This window comes from Coregonus clupeaformis, chromosome 35 (assembly GCF_020615455.1).
Source record: "Coregonus clupeaformis isolate EN_2021a chromosome 35, ASM2061545v1, whole genome shotgun sequence".
Classification (NCBI taxonomy): Eukaryota; Metazoa; Chordata; class Actinopteri; order Salmoniformes; family Salmonidae; genus Coregonus; species Coregonus clupeaformis.
In genome coordinates, this window is record NC_059226.1 from 13,384,676 (window position 1) to 13,404,251 (window position 19,576).

Genomic DNA, 19,576 nt, shown 5'->3' on the forward strand with positions numbered 1-19,576 from the left:
AGGAGAGGGTGTCTGGCTAATGAAGGGAGGGATGGGTGAATGGATAGATGGGTTAATAGATAGGTAGAAATACTTGATTCTATTACTAGTAACACATTTGGGAACAAATTATCTTTTATAAAACTGGTTAGTTTAAGTTTAAGGCTGTTTCCCTTGCCTTCGGAAAGTATTCAGACCCCTTGACTTTTTCCACATTTTGTTACGTTACAGCCTTATTCTAAAATGTATTACATTGTTTTTCCCCCTCATCAATCTACACACAATACCACATAATGTCAAAGCAAAAGACAGGTTTTTAGAAATTCTTGCTAATTTATAAAAAATAAACTGAAATATAACATTTACATAAATATTCAGACCCTTTACTCAGTACTTTGTTGAAGTGCCTTTGGCAGCGATTACAGCATCGAGTCTTCTTGGGTATGACGCTACAAGCTTGGCACACCTGTATTTGGGGAGTGTCTCCCATTCTTCTCTGCAGATCCTCTCAAGCTCTGTCAGGTTGGATAGGGAGCGTCACTGCACAGCTATTTTCAGCTCTCTAGAGATGTTTGATCCGGTTCATGCCGGGCTCTGGCTGGGCCACTCGAGGACATTCAGAGACTTGTCCCGAAGCCACTCCTGCATTGTCTTGGCTGTGTGATTAGGGTTGTTGTCCTGTTGGAAGGTGAACCTTTGCCCCAATCTGAGGTCCTGAGCGCTCTGGAGCAGGTTTTCATCTTTCCCTCGATCCTGACTAGTCTCCCAGTCCCTGCAGCTGAAAAACATCCCCACAGCATGATGCTGCCACCACCATGCTTCACCTTAGGGATGGTGCCAGGTTCCTCTCCCATTCAGGCTAAAGAGTTCAATCTGCCTTTTACTGAGTGGCTTCCGTCTGGCCACTCTACCATAAAGGCCTGATTGGTGGAGTGCTGCAGAGATGGTTGTGCTTTTGGAAGGTTCTCCCATCTCCACAGAGGAACTCTAGAGCTCTGTCAGAGTGACCATCGGGTTCTTGGTCACCACCCTGACCAAGGCCCTTCTTCCCCGATTGCTCAGCCATTTCTAGGAAGAGTCTTGGTGGTTCAAAACTTCTTCCATTTAAGAATTAATGGAGGCCACTGTGTTCTTGGGGACTTTCAATGCTACAGACAGTTTGTGGTACCCTTACCCAGATCTGTGCCTCGAAACAATCCTGTCTCGGAGTTCTACGGACAATTCCTTTGACCTCATGGCTTGGGTTTTGCTCTGACATGCACTGTCAACCTTATATAGACAGGTGTGTGCCTTTCCAAATCATGTCCAATCAATTGAATTGATCACAGGTGTACTCCAATCAAGTTGTAGAAACATCTCAAGGATGATCAATGGAAACAGGATGCACCTGAGCTCAATTTCGAGTCTCATAGCAAAGGGTCTGAATACTTATGCAAATATGGTATTTCTGTTTTTCATGTTTAATACATTTGCCAAAATGTATAAAAACTTGTTTTTGCTTTGTCATTATGGTGTATTGTGTGTAGATTGTTGGAAAAAAAAAAGAGGCTGTAACGTAACAAAATGTGGAAAAAGTCAAGGGATCTGAATACTTTCCAACGGCACTGTATAAGGGAATGAGTGTGTTATGGAAGGAATATGATGTGAGGGTTAGTGGAAGGCAGCCACGGTTCAGGCTCTGGAGGTGATGATGGCCCACTCCGTCTCTCTGAGTCTCAGCCACATGAAAGTGTGTCTCAAATGCGTCCCTATATAGTGTACTACTTTTGACCAGGGCCCATAGGGTGCCATTTGGGACGCAGACGAGGAAGGAACAGCAGGGAGGGATGAACCCTCCATAAGGCGTCTTGCCATCACTCCCTACAGCTCACTTTCTCTCTTCTTCTTTTTCTCCACCCTTCCCCTCCTTCCCTTCTTTCAGTCTCTGCTTCGCTCTTTCACTCCTCCGCCCGCCCCCCACTTTTCATCATATTTACCTCTCTTCCGATGACGCAACTCCCTCCTCTCCCTCCATCCTGCATCCTCTGTCCCCTACACTCCCTCCCTCCAATGTATCGCCTCACCCCTCTCTCCCCCCCTCCCTCCCCCCATCTCCCTCCAATGTATCGCCTCACCCCCTCTCTCCCCCCCTCCCTCCCCCCATCTGAGGCTGGTTCCTCTCAAGGTTTCTTCCTTTTAGGAATTAACAAATGTTTCCTTGCCACTGTGCTGCTGCTTGTCGGGTTACTGTGAACCACTTTGTGTCAAATGTTGTAAAAAGGGCTATACAAATAAAAAATGATTGACTGATCTCTCCCTCCCTCTTCCCTCCCTCCCTCTCTCCCCTCCCAGGGCTACCTGTTCATCTCGGTGCTGGTGAACAGCAACAGCGAGCTGATCCGCCTCATCAACAACGCCATCAAGAACGACCTGTCTAGCCGCAACCCCACCTTCATGTGCCTGTCTCTGCACTGCATCGCCAACGTGGGCAGCCGCGAGATGGCCGAGGCCTTCGCTGGAGAGATCCCACGCATTCTGGTGGCCGGGTAAGAATGGAGGGGATGGAGAGAGCAGGAGGAGAGGGAGGAGTAATGAGGGAGAGTCGGGGTAGAGGGAGAGAGCAGTCAGTCAGTCAAATTGTATTCTTAAATGCCTTTTTACAACAACATTTGTCAGAGGGAGGGGTTGGGAAGAGAGGGATGGAGGAAGGGAGGGTGAGGAGACCGGAGAGGCAAATGGAGGAAGGGGGGAGGGGGACTGAGGACACGGAGAGGACTTGATTTTCTTTGTATTAATATGCTATAACAGCATGGTTAGAAAAAATCTGCGGTACAGACAATATCTTTCCAGGACCAGAGTTGTTGGAGACTGGTAGTCCTTTATAGCATTGTATTTGGGACAAATCATTCACTAAACCTTAACTAAATCTTGTAATAAATAATGTGGAAATTGAGCAAGTTGAGGTGACTAAACTGCTTGGAGTAACCCTGGATTGTAAACTGTCATGGTCAAAACATTGATACAACAGTAGCTAAGACGGGGAGAAGTCTGTCCATAATAAAGCGCTGCTCTTGGCTCAGAACAGGGCAGTACGGCTGGCCGTTGGATGTACACAGAGAGCAAACATTAATAATATGCATGTCAATCTCTCCTGGCTCAAAGTAGAGGAGAGATTGACTTAATCACCACTTTGTGAGAGGTATTGACATGTTGAAAGCACCGAGCTGTCTATTTTTAAACTACTAGCACACAGCTCAGACACCCATGCATACCCCACAAGACATGCAACCAGAGGTCTCTTCACAGTCCCCAAGTCCAGAACAGACTATGGGAGGCGCACAGTACTACATAGAGCCATGACTACATGGAACTCTATTCCTCATCAGGTAACCGATGCAAGCATTAGAATCAGATTTAAAAAACTGATAAAAATACTGTGAAGCAACACAACCATATGCACAGACACATGCATACACACACATCATAACATACGCACTATACACACACGTACACATGGATTTTGTGTTGTAGGTATGTGGTAGTGGAGTATGGGCCTGAGGGCACACACTTAGTGTGTTGTGAATTCTGTAAGGAATGTGTTGTAATGTTTTTAAAATGGTATAACTGCCTTGGCAGCAGCTAATAGGGATCCATAATAAATATAAATACAAATAGTGAGCATTGTGTTGTTTGTGATGTGATTGCCAGGGACACCATGGACAGTGTGAAGCAGTCTGCTGCCCTGTGTCTTCTGCGTCTGTACAAGGCCTCCCCAGACCTGGTTCTGATGGGGGAGTGGACCTCCCGGGTGGTGCACCTCCTCAACGACCAGCACATGGTGAGAGACATTTCTGCTCCAGCCCAACACTAGCACACCTGGGGTTTATTCACTAGGAATCAAACAGTAAAACCGGGGAGTGACTAAACTGAATTTGTCTAATTAGAAACATTTGCTTTCGTTGCAAAACATTTTCCATTGCAAAGCGGTTTGCTGCACTAAGGAATACGCCCCTGATTTAACAGGTTGAATCAGGTGTGCTAGTGCATTTATCTTCCAGGCCAATAGGTGGCGCTAGCTGGCTCTGTTACAATGTCTACACTAGTCTAGAATGCTACTCTTAGGCTGTGTTTACACAGGCAGCCCAATTCAGATTTTTTCCCCCACTAATTAGTCTTTTTACCAATCACATCAGATCTTTTTCAGAGCTGATCTGATTGGTCAAAAGACCAATTAGTGAAAAAAAGGACAGAATTGAGCTGTCTCTCTAAATGCAGCCAGAGTAACTTAACGTAGCAGACATAAAATAAATGCCTTTAAATAGATGCCTCAGATACTGGTCTTGACAACAACAACAAAAAACTGTCATGGGAGGTTATCTTCTGCACTGTTCTAACAATGCAGTAAATGTGGAGGAGGAGTTAAGATGGAGTGTCGCCTTGTTAATGTCCAAAAGCGTAAGTCGCGTCACAGGCTCTCTCTTCCATTTCCCCTGAAAATCGTATGAATCCGGTTGCTTACAACCCCACCGAGGGTGATATCTTAGTATGAAGCAATGCATTGGTTACAGTGGCTTGCGAAAGTATTCACCCCCCTTGGCATTTTTCCTATTTTGTTGCCTTACAACCTGGAATTTAAATGGTTTGTATCCTTTGATTTACACAACATGCCTACCACTTTGAAGATGCAAAATATTTTTTATTGTGAAATAAATAAGAAATAAACTTGAGCGTGCATAACTATTCACCCCCCAAAGTCAATACTTTGTAGAGCCACCTTTTGCAGCAATTACAGCTGCAAGTCTCTTGGGGTATGTCTCTATAAGCTTGGCACATCTAGCCACTGGGATTTTTACCCATTCTTCAAGGCAAAACTGCTCCAGCTCCTTCAAGTTGGATGGGTTCCGCTGGTGTACAGCAATCTTTAAGTCAGACCACAGATTCTCAATTGGATTGAGGTCTGGGCTTTGACTAGGCCATTCCGAGACATTTAAATGTTTACCTTTAAACAACTTGAGTGTTGCTTTAGCAGTATGCTTAGGGTCATTGTCCTGCTGGAAGGTGAACCTCCGTCCCTGTCTCAAATCTCTGGAAGGCTGAAACAGGTTTCCGTCAAGATATTCCCTGTATTTAGTGCCATCCATCATTCCTTCAATTCTGACCAGTTTCCCAGTCCCTGCCAATGGAAAAACATCCCCAAAGCATGATGCTGCCACCACCATGCTTCACTGTGGGGATTGTGTTCTCGGGGTGATGAGAGGTGTTGGGTTTGCGCCAGACATAGTGTTTCCTTGATGGCTAAAAAGCTCAATTTTTGTCTCATCTGACCAGAGTACCTTCTTCCATATGTTTGGGGAGTCTCCCACATGCTTTTTGGCTTATTTTTTTCTTTAAGCAATGGCTTTTTTCTGGCCACTCTTCCATAAAGCCCAGCTCTGTGGAGTGTACGGCTTAAAGTGGTCCTATGGACAGATACTCCAATCTCCGCTGTGGAGCTATGCAGCTCCTTCAGGGTTATCTTTGGTCTCTTTGTTGCCTCTCTGATTAATGCCCTTGTTGCCTGGTCCGTGAGTTTTGGTGGGCGACCCTCTCTTGGCAGGTTTGTTGTGGTGCCATATTCGTTCCATTTTTTAATAATGGATTTAATGGTGCTCCGTGGGATGTTCAAAGTTTCTGATATTTTTTTATAACCCAACCCTGATCTGTACTTCTCCACAACTTTGTCCCTGACCTGTTTGAAGAGCTCCTTGGTCTTCATGGTGCTGCTTGCTTGGTGGTGTCCCTTGCTTATTGGTGCCCCTTGCTTAGTGGTGTTGCAGACTCTGGGGATTTTCAGAACAGGTGTATATATACTGAGATCATGTGACACTTAGATTGCACACAGGTGGACTTTATTTAACTAATTATGTGACTTCTGAAGGTAATTGGTTACACCAGATCTTATTTAGGGGCTTCATAGCAAAGGGGGTGAATACATATGCAAGCACCACTTTTCCGTTTTTTAGAAGTAATTTTTTTCATTTCACTTCACCAATTTGGACTATTTTGTGTGTGTCCATTACATGAAATCCAAATAAAAATCAGGTTGGAATGCAACAAAATAGGAAAAACGCCAAGGGGGATGAATACTTTTGCAAGGCACTGTATGTATTCTAAGTGGTACGCTGGTTTGGATGTTGCAACATAACTACTGACTTCATTGAGACTGTAAGGTTGAAGTTTATGCCGTTTAGGTGTTACTATTGTTTCTGATGATGAGCGTGTTTCTCTCTCTCGCAGGGTGTTGTCACGGCAGCCATCTCCCTCATCACCTGTCTCAGCTCGAAGAACCCAGATGAGTTCAAAACCTGTGTGTCCCTGGCCGTGTCTCGTCTGAGCAGGGTGTGTGTGTGTGTGTGTATGCATGTGTGCATGTATACCTATAAAATCATGTATGTCAGTCCAGTAATCCATCCTCCCTTTGCCTCTGTCTCAATCACCAAGATTTCAACCAATCTCACTTTCTCCTCCTTCCTTTCTTCTTCTCCAGATTGTGTCGTCAGCCTCCACTGACCTGCAGGACTACACCTACTACTTTGTCCCAGCCCCGTGGCTGTCCTGTAAACTGTTGCGCCTGCTGCAGTGCTACCCCCCGCCGGAGGATGGTGCCGTGAAGGGCCGCCTGGTGGAGTGTCTGGAGACCATCCTGAACAAGGCCCAGGAACCACCCAAGTCCAAAAAGGTGCAGCACTCCAACGCCAAGAACGCCATCTTGTTCGAGGCCATCTCGCTCATCATCCACTACGACAGGTGAGGGGGCTGTCTATTTCTTCTTCTTCTCGCTCTGTCTTTTTCTCTCCCTCTTTCAGTATCTCTTTCTCTGTATATTTCTCTTTATTTTTCTCTCTCTGTTTCTCTCTCTCTTTCTCACATATACACTGAACAAAAATATTAACGCAACGTGCAACAATTTCAACGATTTTACTGAGTTACAGTTCATTAGGCCCTAATCTATGGATTTCACATGACTAGGAATACAGATATGCATCTGTTGATCATAGATACCTTGAAAAAAAAGGTAAGGGCGTGGATCAGAAAACCAGTCCATATCTGGTGTGACCACCATTTGCCTCATGCAGCGCAACACATCTCCTTCGCATATGGTTGATCAGGCTGTTGATTGTGGCCTGTGGAATGTTGTCCCACTCCTCTTCAATGACTGTGCAAAGTTGTTGGAAACTGGCGGGAACTGGAACACGCTGTCGTACAAGTCGATCCAGAGCATCCCAAACATGCTCAATAGGTGACATGTCTGAGTATGCAGGCCATGGAAGAACTGGGACATTTTCAGCTTCCAGGAATTGTGTACAGATCCTTGCGACATGGGGCCGTGCATTATCATGCTGAAACATGAGGTGATGGCAGCGGATGAATGGCACGACAATGGGCCTCAGATTATTGTCATGGTATCTCTGTGTATTCAAATTGCCATTGATAAAATGCAATTGTGTTCATTGTCCGTAGCTTATGCCTGCCCATACCACAACCCCACCGCCACCATGGGGCACACTGTTCACAATGTTGACATCAGCAAACCGCTCGCCCATACGTCTGCCATCTGCCCGGTACAGTTGAAACCGGGATTCGCCTGCGTGCTAGTGGCCATCAAAGGGGAGCATTTGCCCACTGATGTCGGTTACGACGCCAAACTGCAGTCAGGTCAAGACCCTGGTGAGGACGACGAGCGATGGGATACTGTTGAGCGTGAAAAACCCAGCAGCATTGCAGTTCTTGACACAAACCGGTGCTCCTGGCACCTACTACCATACCCAGTTCAAAGGCACTTAAATATTTTGTCTTGCCCGTTCACCCTCTGAATGGCACACATACACAATCCATGTCTCAATTGTCTCAAGTCTTAACCTGTCTCCTCCCCTTCATTTACACTGATTTGAAGTGGATTAAGCAAGTGACATCAATAAGGGATCATTGCTTTCACCTGGATTCACCTGATCAGTCTATGTCATGGAAAGAGCAGGTGTTGCTAATGTTTTGTGTACTCAGTGTACACCTTGTAGAATCCATGCCCCGACGAATTGAGGCTGTTCTGAGGGCAAAGGGGGGTGCAACTCCATATTAGGAAGGTGTTCCTAATGTTTGTACACTCAGTGTATACACAGTTGAAGTCGGAAGTTTACATACACCTTAGCCAAATACATTTAAACTCAGTTTTTCACAATTCCTGACATTTAATCCTAGTAAACATTCCCTGTCTTAGGTCAGTTAGGATCACCACTTTATTTTAAGAATGTCAAATGTCAGAATAATAGTAGAGAGAATTATTTATTTAAGCTTTTATTTCTTTCATCACATTCCCAGTGGGTCAGAAGTTTACATACACTCAATTAGTATTTGGTAGCATTGCCTATAAATTGTTTAACTTGAATCAAACGTTTCGGGTAGCCTTCCACAAGCTTCCCACAGTAAGTTGGGTGAATTTTGGCTCAGTGCCCCTGACAGAGCTGGTGTAACTGAGTCAGGTTTGTAGGCCTCCTTGCTCGCACACGCCTTTTCAATTCTGCCCACAAATGTTCTGTAGGATTGAGGTCAGGGCTTTGTGATGGCAACACCAATACCTTGACTTTGTTGTCCATAAGCCATTTTGCCACAACTTTGGAAGTTTGCTTGAGGTCATTGTCCATTTGGAAGACCCATTTGCGACCAAGCTTTAACTTCCTGACTGATGTCTTGAGATGTTGCTTCAATATATCCACATAATTTTCCTTCCTCATGATGCCATCTATTTTGTGAAGTGCACCAGTCCCTCCTGCAGCAAAGCACCCCCACAGCATGATGCTGCCAACCCCGTGCTTCACGGTTGGGATGGTGTTCTTCGGCTTGCAAGCCGCCCCCTTTTTCCTCCAAATATAACGATGGTCATTATGGCCAAACAGTTCTATTTTTGTTTCATCAGACCAGAGGCCATTTCTCCAAAAAGTATGGTCTTTGTCCCCATGTGCAGTTGCAAACCGTAGTCTGTTTTTTTTATGGCTGTTTTGGAGCAGTGGCTTCTTCCTTGCTGAACCTTTCAGGTTATGTCGGTATAGGACTCGTTTTACTGTGGATATAGATACTTTTGTACCTGTTTCCTCCAGCATCTTCAGAAGGTCCTTTGCTGCTCTTCTGGGATTGATTTGCACTTTTCGCACCAAAGTACGTTAATCTCTAGGAGACAGAACGCGTCTCCTTCCTGAGCGGTATGACAGCTGCGTGGTCCCATGGTGTTTATACTTGCATACTATTGTTTGTACAGATGAACGTGGTACCTTCAGGCGTTTTGGAAATTGCTCCCAAGGATGAACCAGACTTGTGGAGGTCTACACATTTTTTCTGAGGTCTTGGCTGATTTGATTTTCCCATGATGTCAAGCAAAGAGACACTGAGTTTGAAGGTAGGCCTTGAAATAAATCCACAGGTCCACCTCCAATTGACTCAAATGATGTCAATTAGCCTATCAGTAGCTTCTAAAGTCATGACATCATTTTCTGGAATTTTCCAAGCTGTTTAAAGGCACAGTCAACTTAGCGTATGTAAACTTCTGACCCACTGGAATTGTGATACAGTGAATTATAGTTACATAAATTACATAATCTGTCAGTAAACAATTGTTGGAAAAATTACTTGTCATTCACAAAGTAGATGTCCTAACCGATTTGCCAAAACTATAGTTTGTTAACAAGAAATTTGTGGAGTGGTTGAAAAACAAGTTTTAATGACTCCAACCTAAGTGTATGTAAACTTCCGACTTCAACTGTATACAGTGCTTTCAGAAAGGATTCACACCCCTTGACTTTTTCCACATTTTGTTGTTACAGCCTGAATTTAAAATGTATTGAATGTAGATATTGTATCACTGGTCTACACACAATACTCCATAATGTCAAAGTGGAATTATGTTTTTACACATTTCTACAAATTAATAAAAAATGAAAAGCTGGAATGTCTTGAGTCAATAAGTATTCAACCCCAAGCCTAAACAAGTTCAGGAGTAAACATTTGCTTAACAAGTCACATAATAAGTTGCATGGACTCACTCTGTATGCAATAATAGTGTTTAACATGATATATATTTTTTAACCCCTTTTTCTCCTCAATTTCGTGATATCCAATTGGTAGTTATGGTCTTGTCCCATCGCGGCAACTCCCGTACGGACTCGGGAGAGGCGAAGGTCGAGAGCCATGCGTCCTCTGAAACACGACCCTGGAATCGAACCTGGGTCTGTAGTGACGCCTCGAGCACTGCAATGCAGTGCCTTAGACCGCTGCGCCACTCTTGAGGCCCTTAACATGATTTTTGAATGACTACCTTATCTCTGTACCCCACACATACAATTATCTGTAAGATCCCTCAGTCGAGCTGTGAATTTCAAACACAGATTCAACCACAAAGACCAGGGAGGTTTTCCAATGCCTCGCAAAAAAAGGGCACCTATTGGTAGATGGGTAATCATTTAAAAAAAGCAGACATTGAATATCCCTTTGAGCATGGTGAAGTTATTGATTACACTTTGGACTCACAGCTGCAATCGATGCCAAAGGTGATTCTAACATGTATTGAATACTTTATTGAATACTGTATTTCATTTCAATAAATTTGCTAACATTTCTAAAAACGTGTTTTCACTTTGTCGTTATGGGGTATTGTGTGTAGATGGGTGAGAGAAAAATCAATTTGATCCATTTTGAATTCAGCCTGTAACAGAATAAAGTGGAATAAGTCAAGGGGTATGTATTTAATTTTTTACACACACACACACACACACAGTATATGCCCCTTTATACTCTCTCCCTCTCTCTGTGTATCTCTCTCTCTGTCTCTCTTTGTCATCCTAAACCTAAAGAATGGCAATGATGGTGTGGTGGTGGCTCACTATTATTTTCCCCATCTCCCTCCACCTACCTCCCCCTCTCCAGTGAGCCCAACCTGCTGGTGCGTGCCTGTAACCAGCTGGGTCAGTTCCTGCAGCACAGAGAGACCAACCTGCGCTACCTGGCTCTGGAGAGCATGTGTACCCTGGCCAGCTCTGAGTTCTCCCATGAGGCTGTCAAGACCCACATCGAGACGGTCATCAACGCACTCAAGGTCTGTCTCGGTCAAACGCACGCTACACACACACTCACCCTGCTCAGACGAGACACTGCTTTTTTGATGAACACTTTGTTTTAAGCACGTTGATGGTTTTTGTAACATTTTATACCTTCTCTTTTTCTCTCCAGACTGAGAGGGATGTGAGTGTTCGCCAGAGGGCTGCTGACCTGCTCTACGCCATGTGTGACCGTAGCAACGCCAAGCAGATCGTTGCCGAGATGCTCAGCTACCTGGAGACAGCCGACTACTCAATCAGAGAGGAGATGGTACGCGTCTTCGCGTGTGTATGTTGTATGTTTTCCCCCTCTGAGTGCTTCTGGGTGTATGCCTGCATGTGTGTCTTTGTGTTTTTTTATTTATGTGTCTGTGTGTAACCCAGCGGTTCCCAAACTAGGGGTCGCCTGATATGAAAATGGTGGTGTCGCGGGAGAGTTTCCAAAATCCTGAGAAAAAAAATCAAACAGAATTACATTTAAAAAACATACAAAGACGATACGATATATATATCTCCAAATCATTGTAATGTGGTTAACCTTAAAAATAAAAATAAAAATTATTTGAATATAAAAGATAATCTCACACTTCCGACATCTGTGCGTTCAAGACAACTGGGAACTCGGAAAGAAAATCAGCACCGACTAGGGAAAAATAGTTTTGAACGGTCATCCAACTCGGAATTCCAACTCGGGAATTCGGGCCTCTTTCTAGAGCTCTGACTTTCCGACCTAAAGATCACTGATGTCATAATCCGAGTTGTCTTGAAAGCACCATAACATTTATGGTAGGCTACCCTTCGCCAGCTCATATCTGTGTGAAGCTGGATTCCGTGCTCTCGTCTGCATTAAAACCAAATATCGATCCAGGTTGGATGTGACAGCAAAGATAAGATGCGCACTGTCGACCACGCCCCTTGACTTTGAGAAGCTCCGGCGTGACATGCAACAAGCACATCCATCTCATTAGTGGTGGTGAGATAAGATTATGTCAGACTAATTTGCAATTGACTGCTCCACATTAAAAGTATGTGATGGTGAGTTGAGAAGACAATCAGAAATACTGTTAGAATGTTTTTCAATTGACTGCCATAGCCCCAAATAAAAAAGGAAACATGGCTGTTAATTATTATTTTTTAATCACATGGGTGGGGTCGCAAGAATTTTCAGATGTCAAAATGGGGTTGTGGGCCAAACAAGTTTGGGAACCCCTGGTATAACCTCTGCTACCTCTCTCCCAGGTGTTGAAGGTGGCCATCCTGGCAGAGAAGTATGCGGTGGACTACTCATGGTATGTGGACACCATCCTTAACCTCATCCGCATTGCCGGGGACTACGTCAGCGAGGAGGTGTGGTACCGCGTCATCCAGATTGTCATCAACCGCGACGACGTGCAGGGCTACGCCGCCAAGACCGTCTTTGAGGTAGGGGTTCCCCAAGCCGGATACTTCTGGATCCAACCTGCTCTTTTTGTCTCAGCTTGGAAATTCCTCAATCATATTCCCTGGTTGAGTACATTAGGGTGAAAACGTTTTTTAAACTATTGCAAGGGAATCAAAAACCAGTGTTTTTTTTTTTATTAAGTCCTCCCTGTTTGAGTAATTTGTTTCTGTTTGGTGCCTAATGAACACTGCCCTGACCCATAGCATTTGGCTATCATAAAATTCAAATTCAAGTTCAAATTACTTTTTAACTGTCCCCCTCCGCCCCCTCTTCAGGCGCTACAGGCCCCAGCCTGTCATGAGAACATGGTGAAGGTGGGGGGGTACATCCTGGGAGAGTTTGGAAACCTCATCGCCGGGGACCCCCGCTCCAGGTGAGTGGTGGCCTCTCCCACACCAGTGACATCATCAACCTGAGACGCACACAAATATGCGGCTCCTCTTGTTTTCTGATGTATTAATCAGGTTTTTCTTCCCCCTCTTTCTCTCTTTTCTTTTTATGGTTCTACCTTTTTGTCATCCTCTCTCTCCATCTTCTTCTCCATTCACATCCTCTCTTCTCTCTCTTCCCGCTATCATTTTATCTCCGTACCGCTCCTCTTTCTCTCTCTCTCTCATCTCTCACTCTCCTCTTTCTCATCCCTGTCTCCAGCCCTCTGGTCCAGTTCAACCTGCTCCACTCTAAGTTCCACCTGTGTTCGGTGCCCACACGCGCCCTGCTGCTCTCCGCCTACATCAAGTTCATCAACCTGTTCCCAGAGACCAAGGCCACCATCCAGGAGGTGCTTCGCTCCGACAGCCAGATCAGGAACTCTGACGTGGAGCTGCAGCAGAGGGCCGTGGAGTACCTCAAGCTCTCCTCCATCGCCAGCACCGATGTCCTGGTGAGGATTTTGATCTGTAAAAAAAGATATATATTTGTAGGTGTTCTGACACTTTATTGAGACTGGTTGGAAGGGTGGGCACAGGGATCGAACCCTGGTCTCCAGTGGTGAGTGGTATATGTGACTGTGCCAGGGAGTGTTACCACTACACACGCAGCTCTTACCTGGCTACCCTTCCACATCGCTCTGACCAACTGATGTTTCTTTTCCGCCATGAATCTGGATTTGCCCCTCTCCCCGACGATTTCACGAATGTGAACACATTTTTACAGTTCAGATTGGTCCCAGAAACGGATGGGTTGGGCCAGAGCCGGTCTACAAGATGACGTTATCAACTTTGATAATCTGATTGGTTCGATTTCTTAGAATATCCAATCGCTGATTAATTTGTTTTGTACAACACCCCTCATTTTAAAGTCGTACAAACGACTTCTACGGTAGCCGTTTCAGACTCTCTGTGGCGAACAACAGAGCAGAGGAAGAATGTAGTGTGAGGCGTCAGGCTACCACAGCTCTGCATGTGTTTCTGTTATTTTACTGATCTTTCATTGCCTCTTGTTTTTTTAATTTTCTTGTTGTTTTTTTTACTGCAAAGTATGTTGCCATTTTAAATGCACTTACAGTGCCTTCGGAAAGTATTAATACCTCTTCACTTATTCCACATTTTTGTTGTTACAGCCTGAATTAAAAATGGATTAAAACATTATAGTAATCTCACCCATTTACACAAAATAAAGTAAAAACATGTTTTTAGAAATCTTTGCAAATGTATTGAAAATGAAATACAGAAATATATAATTTACGTAAGTATTCACACCGCTGAGTCAATACATGTTAGAATCACCTTTGGCAGTGATTACAGCTATGAGCCTTTCTGGGTATGTTTCTAAGATATTTGCACTCCTGGAATGTACAATATTTGCCCATTATTCTTTTCAAAATTCTTCAAGCTCTGTCAAATTTGTTGTTGATCATTGCTAGACAGCCATTTTAAAGTATTGGCATAGATATTCAAGCAGAGTTATGTCAAAACTGTAACTCAGCCACTCAGGAAACATTCACTGTCTTCTTGGTAAGCAACTCCAGTGTAGATTTGACCTTGTTTTAGGTTATTGTCCTGCTGAAAGGTGAATTCATCTCCCAGTGTCTGGTGGAAAGCAGACTGAAACAAGTTTCCTCTTGGATTTTGCCTGTGCTTAGCTCCATTCCGTTTCTTTTTATCCTGAAAAACTCTACAGTCCTTAACGATTACAAGCATACCCATAACATTTTACATTTACATTTTAGTCATTTAGCAGACGCTCTTATCCAGAGCGACTTGCAGTTAGTGAATACATTTGTTCTTTTTTCTTTTTTTAAATATATACTGGCCCCCCGTGGGAATCGAACCCACAACCCTGGCGTTTTAAACGCCATGCTCTATCAACTGAGCTACATCCCTGCCGGCCATTCCCTCCCCTACCCTGGACGACGCTGGGCCAATTGTGCGCCGCCCATGAGTCTCCTGGTCGCGGCCGGCTGCGACAGAGCCTGGATTCGAACTAGGATCTCTAGTGGCACAGTTAGCACTGCGATGCAGTGCCTTAGACCACTGCGCCACTCATGAATAACATGATGCAGCCACCACTATCCTTGAAAATATGGAGAGTGGTACTAAGTAATGTGTTGTATTGGATTTGCACCAAACATAACACTTTGTATTCAGTATAAAAAGTAAATGGGTTTGCCACATTTTTTGCAGTATTATTTTAGTGCCTTGTTGCAAACAGAATGCATGTATTTAATATCAGCTTTTTTTTTTACCCATCTACCAATAGCTGCCCTTCTTTGCGAGGCAATGGAAAACCTCCCTGGTCTTTGTGGTTGAATTTGTGTTTGAAATTCACTGCTTGACTGAGGGACCTTACAGATAATTGCATGTGTGGGGTACAGAGATGAGGTAGTCATTCAAAAATCATGTTAAACACAATTATTGTCCATGTAACTTATTATGTGACTTGTTAAGCACAATTTTACGCCTGAACTTATTTAGGCTTGCCATAACAAAGGGTATGAATACTTATTGACTCAAGATATTTCAGCAATTCACTTTTAATACATTTTGTAAAACTGTTGCTGTAACACAACAACATTTGGAAAAAGTCAAGGGTTATGAATACTTTTCTGAAGGTACTGTAGAATACATTTTGATTTGACTGCAGGCCACAGAGCAGCAACAACAACCTTGCAGAGTTCAGCTGCGGTTCAGTGTTTCAAATGTGAACCTAAACAACGGTCATGGACGTTGCAATACGGTCACAGGCCTGACAGGATTTGTAAATAGTCATAACTGTAACCCCAGTGACTGGTTTAGTCACATTGCCATAACAGTAACCACATAACAACAGCTACCATGAGCCTTGTTTATTGACTTGCCTGGTCAAAGAATGGTGTCTCTCTGTCTCTCCTTCCCCCTCTCTCTCCCTTTCTCTCCTTTCCTCTCCCTCCCTTTCTCTCCTTTCCTCTCCCTCCCTTTCTCTCCTTTCCTCTCCCTCTCCCTCCTTCCGCCTCTTCAGGCCACTGTGCTGGAGGAGATGCCTCCCTTCCCAGAGAGGGAGTCGTCCATCTTGGCCAAGCTGAAGAAGAAGAAGGGTCCGGGTGCTGTGTCGGTAGAGCTGGAGGACGGCAAGGAGAGAGGAGAGCTCAATGGTGGAGGGGACAGGGGGGGCGACGCTGCCATCGCAGCCTCTAACGCTGTGAGCATCCAATTCAATGTACTGTATCTGCATCCCAAATGGCACCTATTACCAACAAAATAAGTGCATTAACCCCCCAAGAGTCGATAAACAAATGTTTTTGCATTGGCTGTGTCTCAATCCACTGCATCCGTCAATGGCGGCCTTCTGCAGTGGAAGGTGGCCAAACTACAGCGGTGTTTGTCAGACCATGAGACATCCAGAAAATCGGTCTTCTCACGAAAACGTCAGTAGCGTCCGAACCACTCTATGGAAAGATGAGAATCAAGAACAGGATGGTGTTCTCCGTTTTGCTTTAAAGTCTGTTTTGCCGATCTGCCAACATCTGTCTGTAGTGCCCGAACAGTTTGGGACTACACACTAATATGAGACTCTCATGAATACGTACATGTTGGTTGTTTTGCTCTAGGATGCCCACAAGCCTCACAAGACTCGGCTGAAGGTAGCCCGTTAACAGTTTAAAAAATGAATGGAAGTAAATATGGAAGTAGTTTAGTGCCAAAAGAAATTGGTTAAATAATTTCCTGATCTTTCATATACACTATATATACAAAAGTATGTTATTCTGAAGTCTAGGCGCAACAATGGCTCAGCCGCGAAGTGGTAGGCCACACAAGCTCACAGAACGGGACCGCTGAGTGCTGAAGCGCGTAACGCGTAAAAATCATCTGTCCTCGGTTGCAACACTCACTACCAAGTTCCAAACTGCCTCTGGAAGCAAGGTCAGCACAAGAACTGTTAGTCGGGAGCTTCATGAAATGGGTTTCCATGGCCGAGCAGCCGCACACAAACCTAAGATCACCATGCGCAATGCCAAGCGTTGGCTGGAGTGGTGTAAATATCGGCTCCATTGGGCTCTGGAGCAGTGGAAACTGTAAAGTGCCAACTTTAAAGTTTGGTGGAGGAGGAATTATGGTCTGGGGCTGTTTTGCATGGTTCGGGCTAGGCCCCTTAGTTCCAGTGAAGATAATTCTTAACGCTACAGCATACAATGAGATTCTAGACGATTCTGTGCTTGAACTTGACTGGCCTGCACAGAGCCCTGACCTCAACCCCATCGAACACGATTAGCCAGGCCTAATCGCCCAACATCAGTGCCTGACCTCACTAAGTCCTCGCAGCAATGTTCCAACATCTAGTGGAAAGCCTTCCCAGAAGAGTGGAGGCTGTTTATAGCAGCAAAGGGGGGACCAACTCCATATTAATGCCCATGATTTTGGAATGAGATATTCGACAAGCTGGTGTCCACATACTTTTGGCCATGTAGTGTATCTCTCAGATATAGGACAGACACTTTAAAACAAACTTCCTTTTGATTAATTTTTTTCAATGTATGAATCTGTTATTCAATGTGTTTCTAGGTTCTAATAGCAGTAAGGCCAAATTATGTATACCTAAAGGGGTCCTAAAATTAAAAATCAAATAGCTAAATGGTCCTTAGTATGACCATCTTAATAGATAGCTTAGTAGACCCTCCCGCCCTTGTCATCTTTGTTGTTCTACGAAGGGGAAATTTGTTTGTAGCAATTACAAGACACAGCACAATGACATAAATCACTTGTATTCGAAAACTGGCAGCAGTTGAAAGAGATGGTGAACGCTTTGGAAAAAACCACAATCACTGTCTGTGTAATGGATTTAGTTTAATATTGAGCAATATATTCTCAAAGCACTGCTATTATTATACAATTGTTGTCTCTCTCTCTCCCTCTGTTCTCTCTCTCTCTGTTCTCTCTCTCTATCTCTCTCTCTCTCTATCTCGCTCCCTTCCTCTCTCTCCCTTCCTCTGTTCTCTGTCCATCTTTTTCTGTCTTCCAGTCCACCCCCTCCCCTTCAGCGGATCTGCTTGGCCTTCGTTCGTCCGCTCCCGTTAGTGGGGCCGCTCCCAGTGCAGGCAGCCTATTGGTTGATGTGTTTTCAGAGGCGGGGCCTGCTGCCTCCTCTGCCGGCGTGAACGACGACGGCTTCCTGAGGTGAATGTTCACCCTGTGACTAGAAGACTCCCATAGACACAGATCTGGGATAACCTAAATTACCCCCCGCTCTCCAAGCTAACCCTTAGGGGGAGAAATTCAAAACCGACCTAAGATCAGTGTCTAGTAGCAACTTGATGTTGTTTGTGGTGTGGTTGTTATGTGTCTTAGTTGTCCAGATGCACTGTGGTAGAATATGAAGCTAGCTCTTGAAAATGAGCGTTGTTGTTTTATTCTTATGACGCTTGCTGTCTGTGATATGTGCTGGTCCTCTGTCTTTCTATCAGTCAGTCTTCTTGTTTCCTCTGCGTCTTCTATGTGTAATCTTATCTGTTCTCTTTTTATCTTGCTGTGTATGTGACTGTCTTTCTCTTTTCTTACCTTCTCTCCTTCCCCTTCTCTATTTCCCTTTCTCTGTGTTTTTGCGTGCTTGTGTGTCTCTTGTCCTCGATTGTGATTGGACATTGGCAGCGCTCTTCACGCTCCCGAGGCCTCTGACTCCCCATTGGTGGAGGGTCCTGGTGACTCGGAGTAAGGGGCCAGTAATAAGATGGCTGACTGTCATGTTGCACCTAAACACACATGAACACTGTTGTTCTTATCTAAACTAAAGCCATTTAGGAAGGCTGCATGGACATCTCAACCTTAGACTAGTCACATGGACACACGCACCCTCTATTGCATGTGGGTTGTTGGATTATGGAATTGTAGCCTACCTATGCTGTATATTTCTTCATATATACATGTACCACTCTTTTTCTTAACCAGCAAAATACTTCTCATTATTTTTGTTAATGCTGTCAGTTTTGGTGAATTGTATCTTAAGTGCTCATACTAACCCACCTCTGCTTTTTCTCTTGTTCTCCTTCCTCCATTTTATTTGTCATGCCTCACTGCTTTGGGTCTCCCTCAACACACTCATCCTCTCTCTCTCCCTCCCCCTCTCTCTCTCCCTTTTTCTATCTGTAATTCATTTGGTCCCCTTCAAACACATTTTACATTCTCTCACACCCCCCCTGCCTTTTCTGTTGGTGCTGTCATCCACCTCTCCTTATCCATCCTTGCTTCATCCCTCCTTCCTTCTCTCAGCTCTGCTCCCCCTTCTGCGGCCTCTGAGGATCCTGCCCCTCCTCTGCCCGAGTCAGACGAGCTTCTCAACAAGTAAGAGCTTTCTCTCGCTCCTCCTCCCCTCTCCCTATCCATTTCTCTCTCTCCCAATCTCTCTCTTTCCGGCGGGGCTAGCTTGTTTTTGGTGCTATCACGAGCAAAGGTATCAAACAACCTACTGGATTGACACAAAACATAAACTGTGTTTATGTCAATGACATCTGTTACGTTAGGTCATTCACGTGTGGTAAGATACATCTACAGTGGGGAGAACAAGTATTTGATACACTGCCGATTTTGCAGGTTTTCCTACTTACAAAGCATGTAGAGGTCTGTAATTTTTTATCATAGGTACACTT

General features: G+C 44.5%; 1 protein-coding gene across 6 annotated transcripts in view; it reads left to right on the forward strand.

Annotated features, from left to right (window-relative positions):
- Positions 1–19,576, forward strand: part of ap2a1 (adaptor related protein complex 2 subunit alpha 1) — a 60,288-nt gene that overhangs the window by 21,078 nt on the left and 19,634 nt on the right. For 2 of the 6 annotated variants that reach the window (XM_045210837.1, XM_045210838.1), the window contains exons 3-15: positions 2,311–2,504; positions 3,667–3,796; positions 6,235–6,336; positions 6,485–6,744; positions 10,909–11,077; positions 11,212–11,349; positions 12,318–12,500; positions 12,795–12,892; positions 13,171–13,402; positions 15,958–16,137; positions 17,956–18,110; positions 18,582–18,641; positions 19,200–19,271. In XM_045210837.1, the coding sequence (XP_045066772.1) occupies positions 2,311–2,504; positions 3,667–3,796; positions 6,235–6,336; positions 6,485–6,744; positions 10,909–11,077; positions 11,212–11,349; positions 12,318–12,500; positions 12,795–12,892; positions 13,171–13,402; positions 15,958–16,137; positions 17,956–18,110; positions 18,582–18,641; positions 19,200–19,271 (1,973 nt within the window). The remainder of the gene's footprint in view (positions 1–2,310; positions 2,505–3,666; positions 3,797–6,234; positions 6,337–6,484; positions 6,745–10,908; positions 11,078–11,211; positions 11,350–12,317; positions 12,501–12,794; positions 12,893–13,170; positions 13,403–15,957; positions 16,138–17,955; positions 18,111–18,581; positions 18,642–19,199; positions 19,272–19,576) is intronic. The other 4 variants (XM_045210839.1, XM_045210840.1, XM_045210842.1 and 1 more) reach the window with 2 other exon arrangements.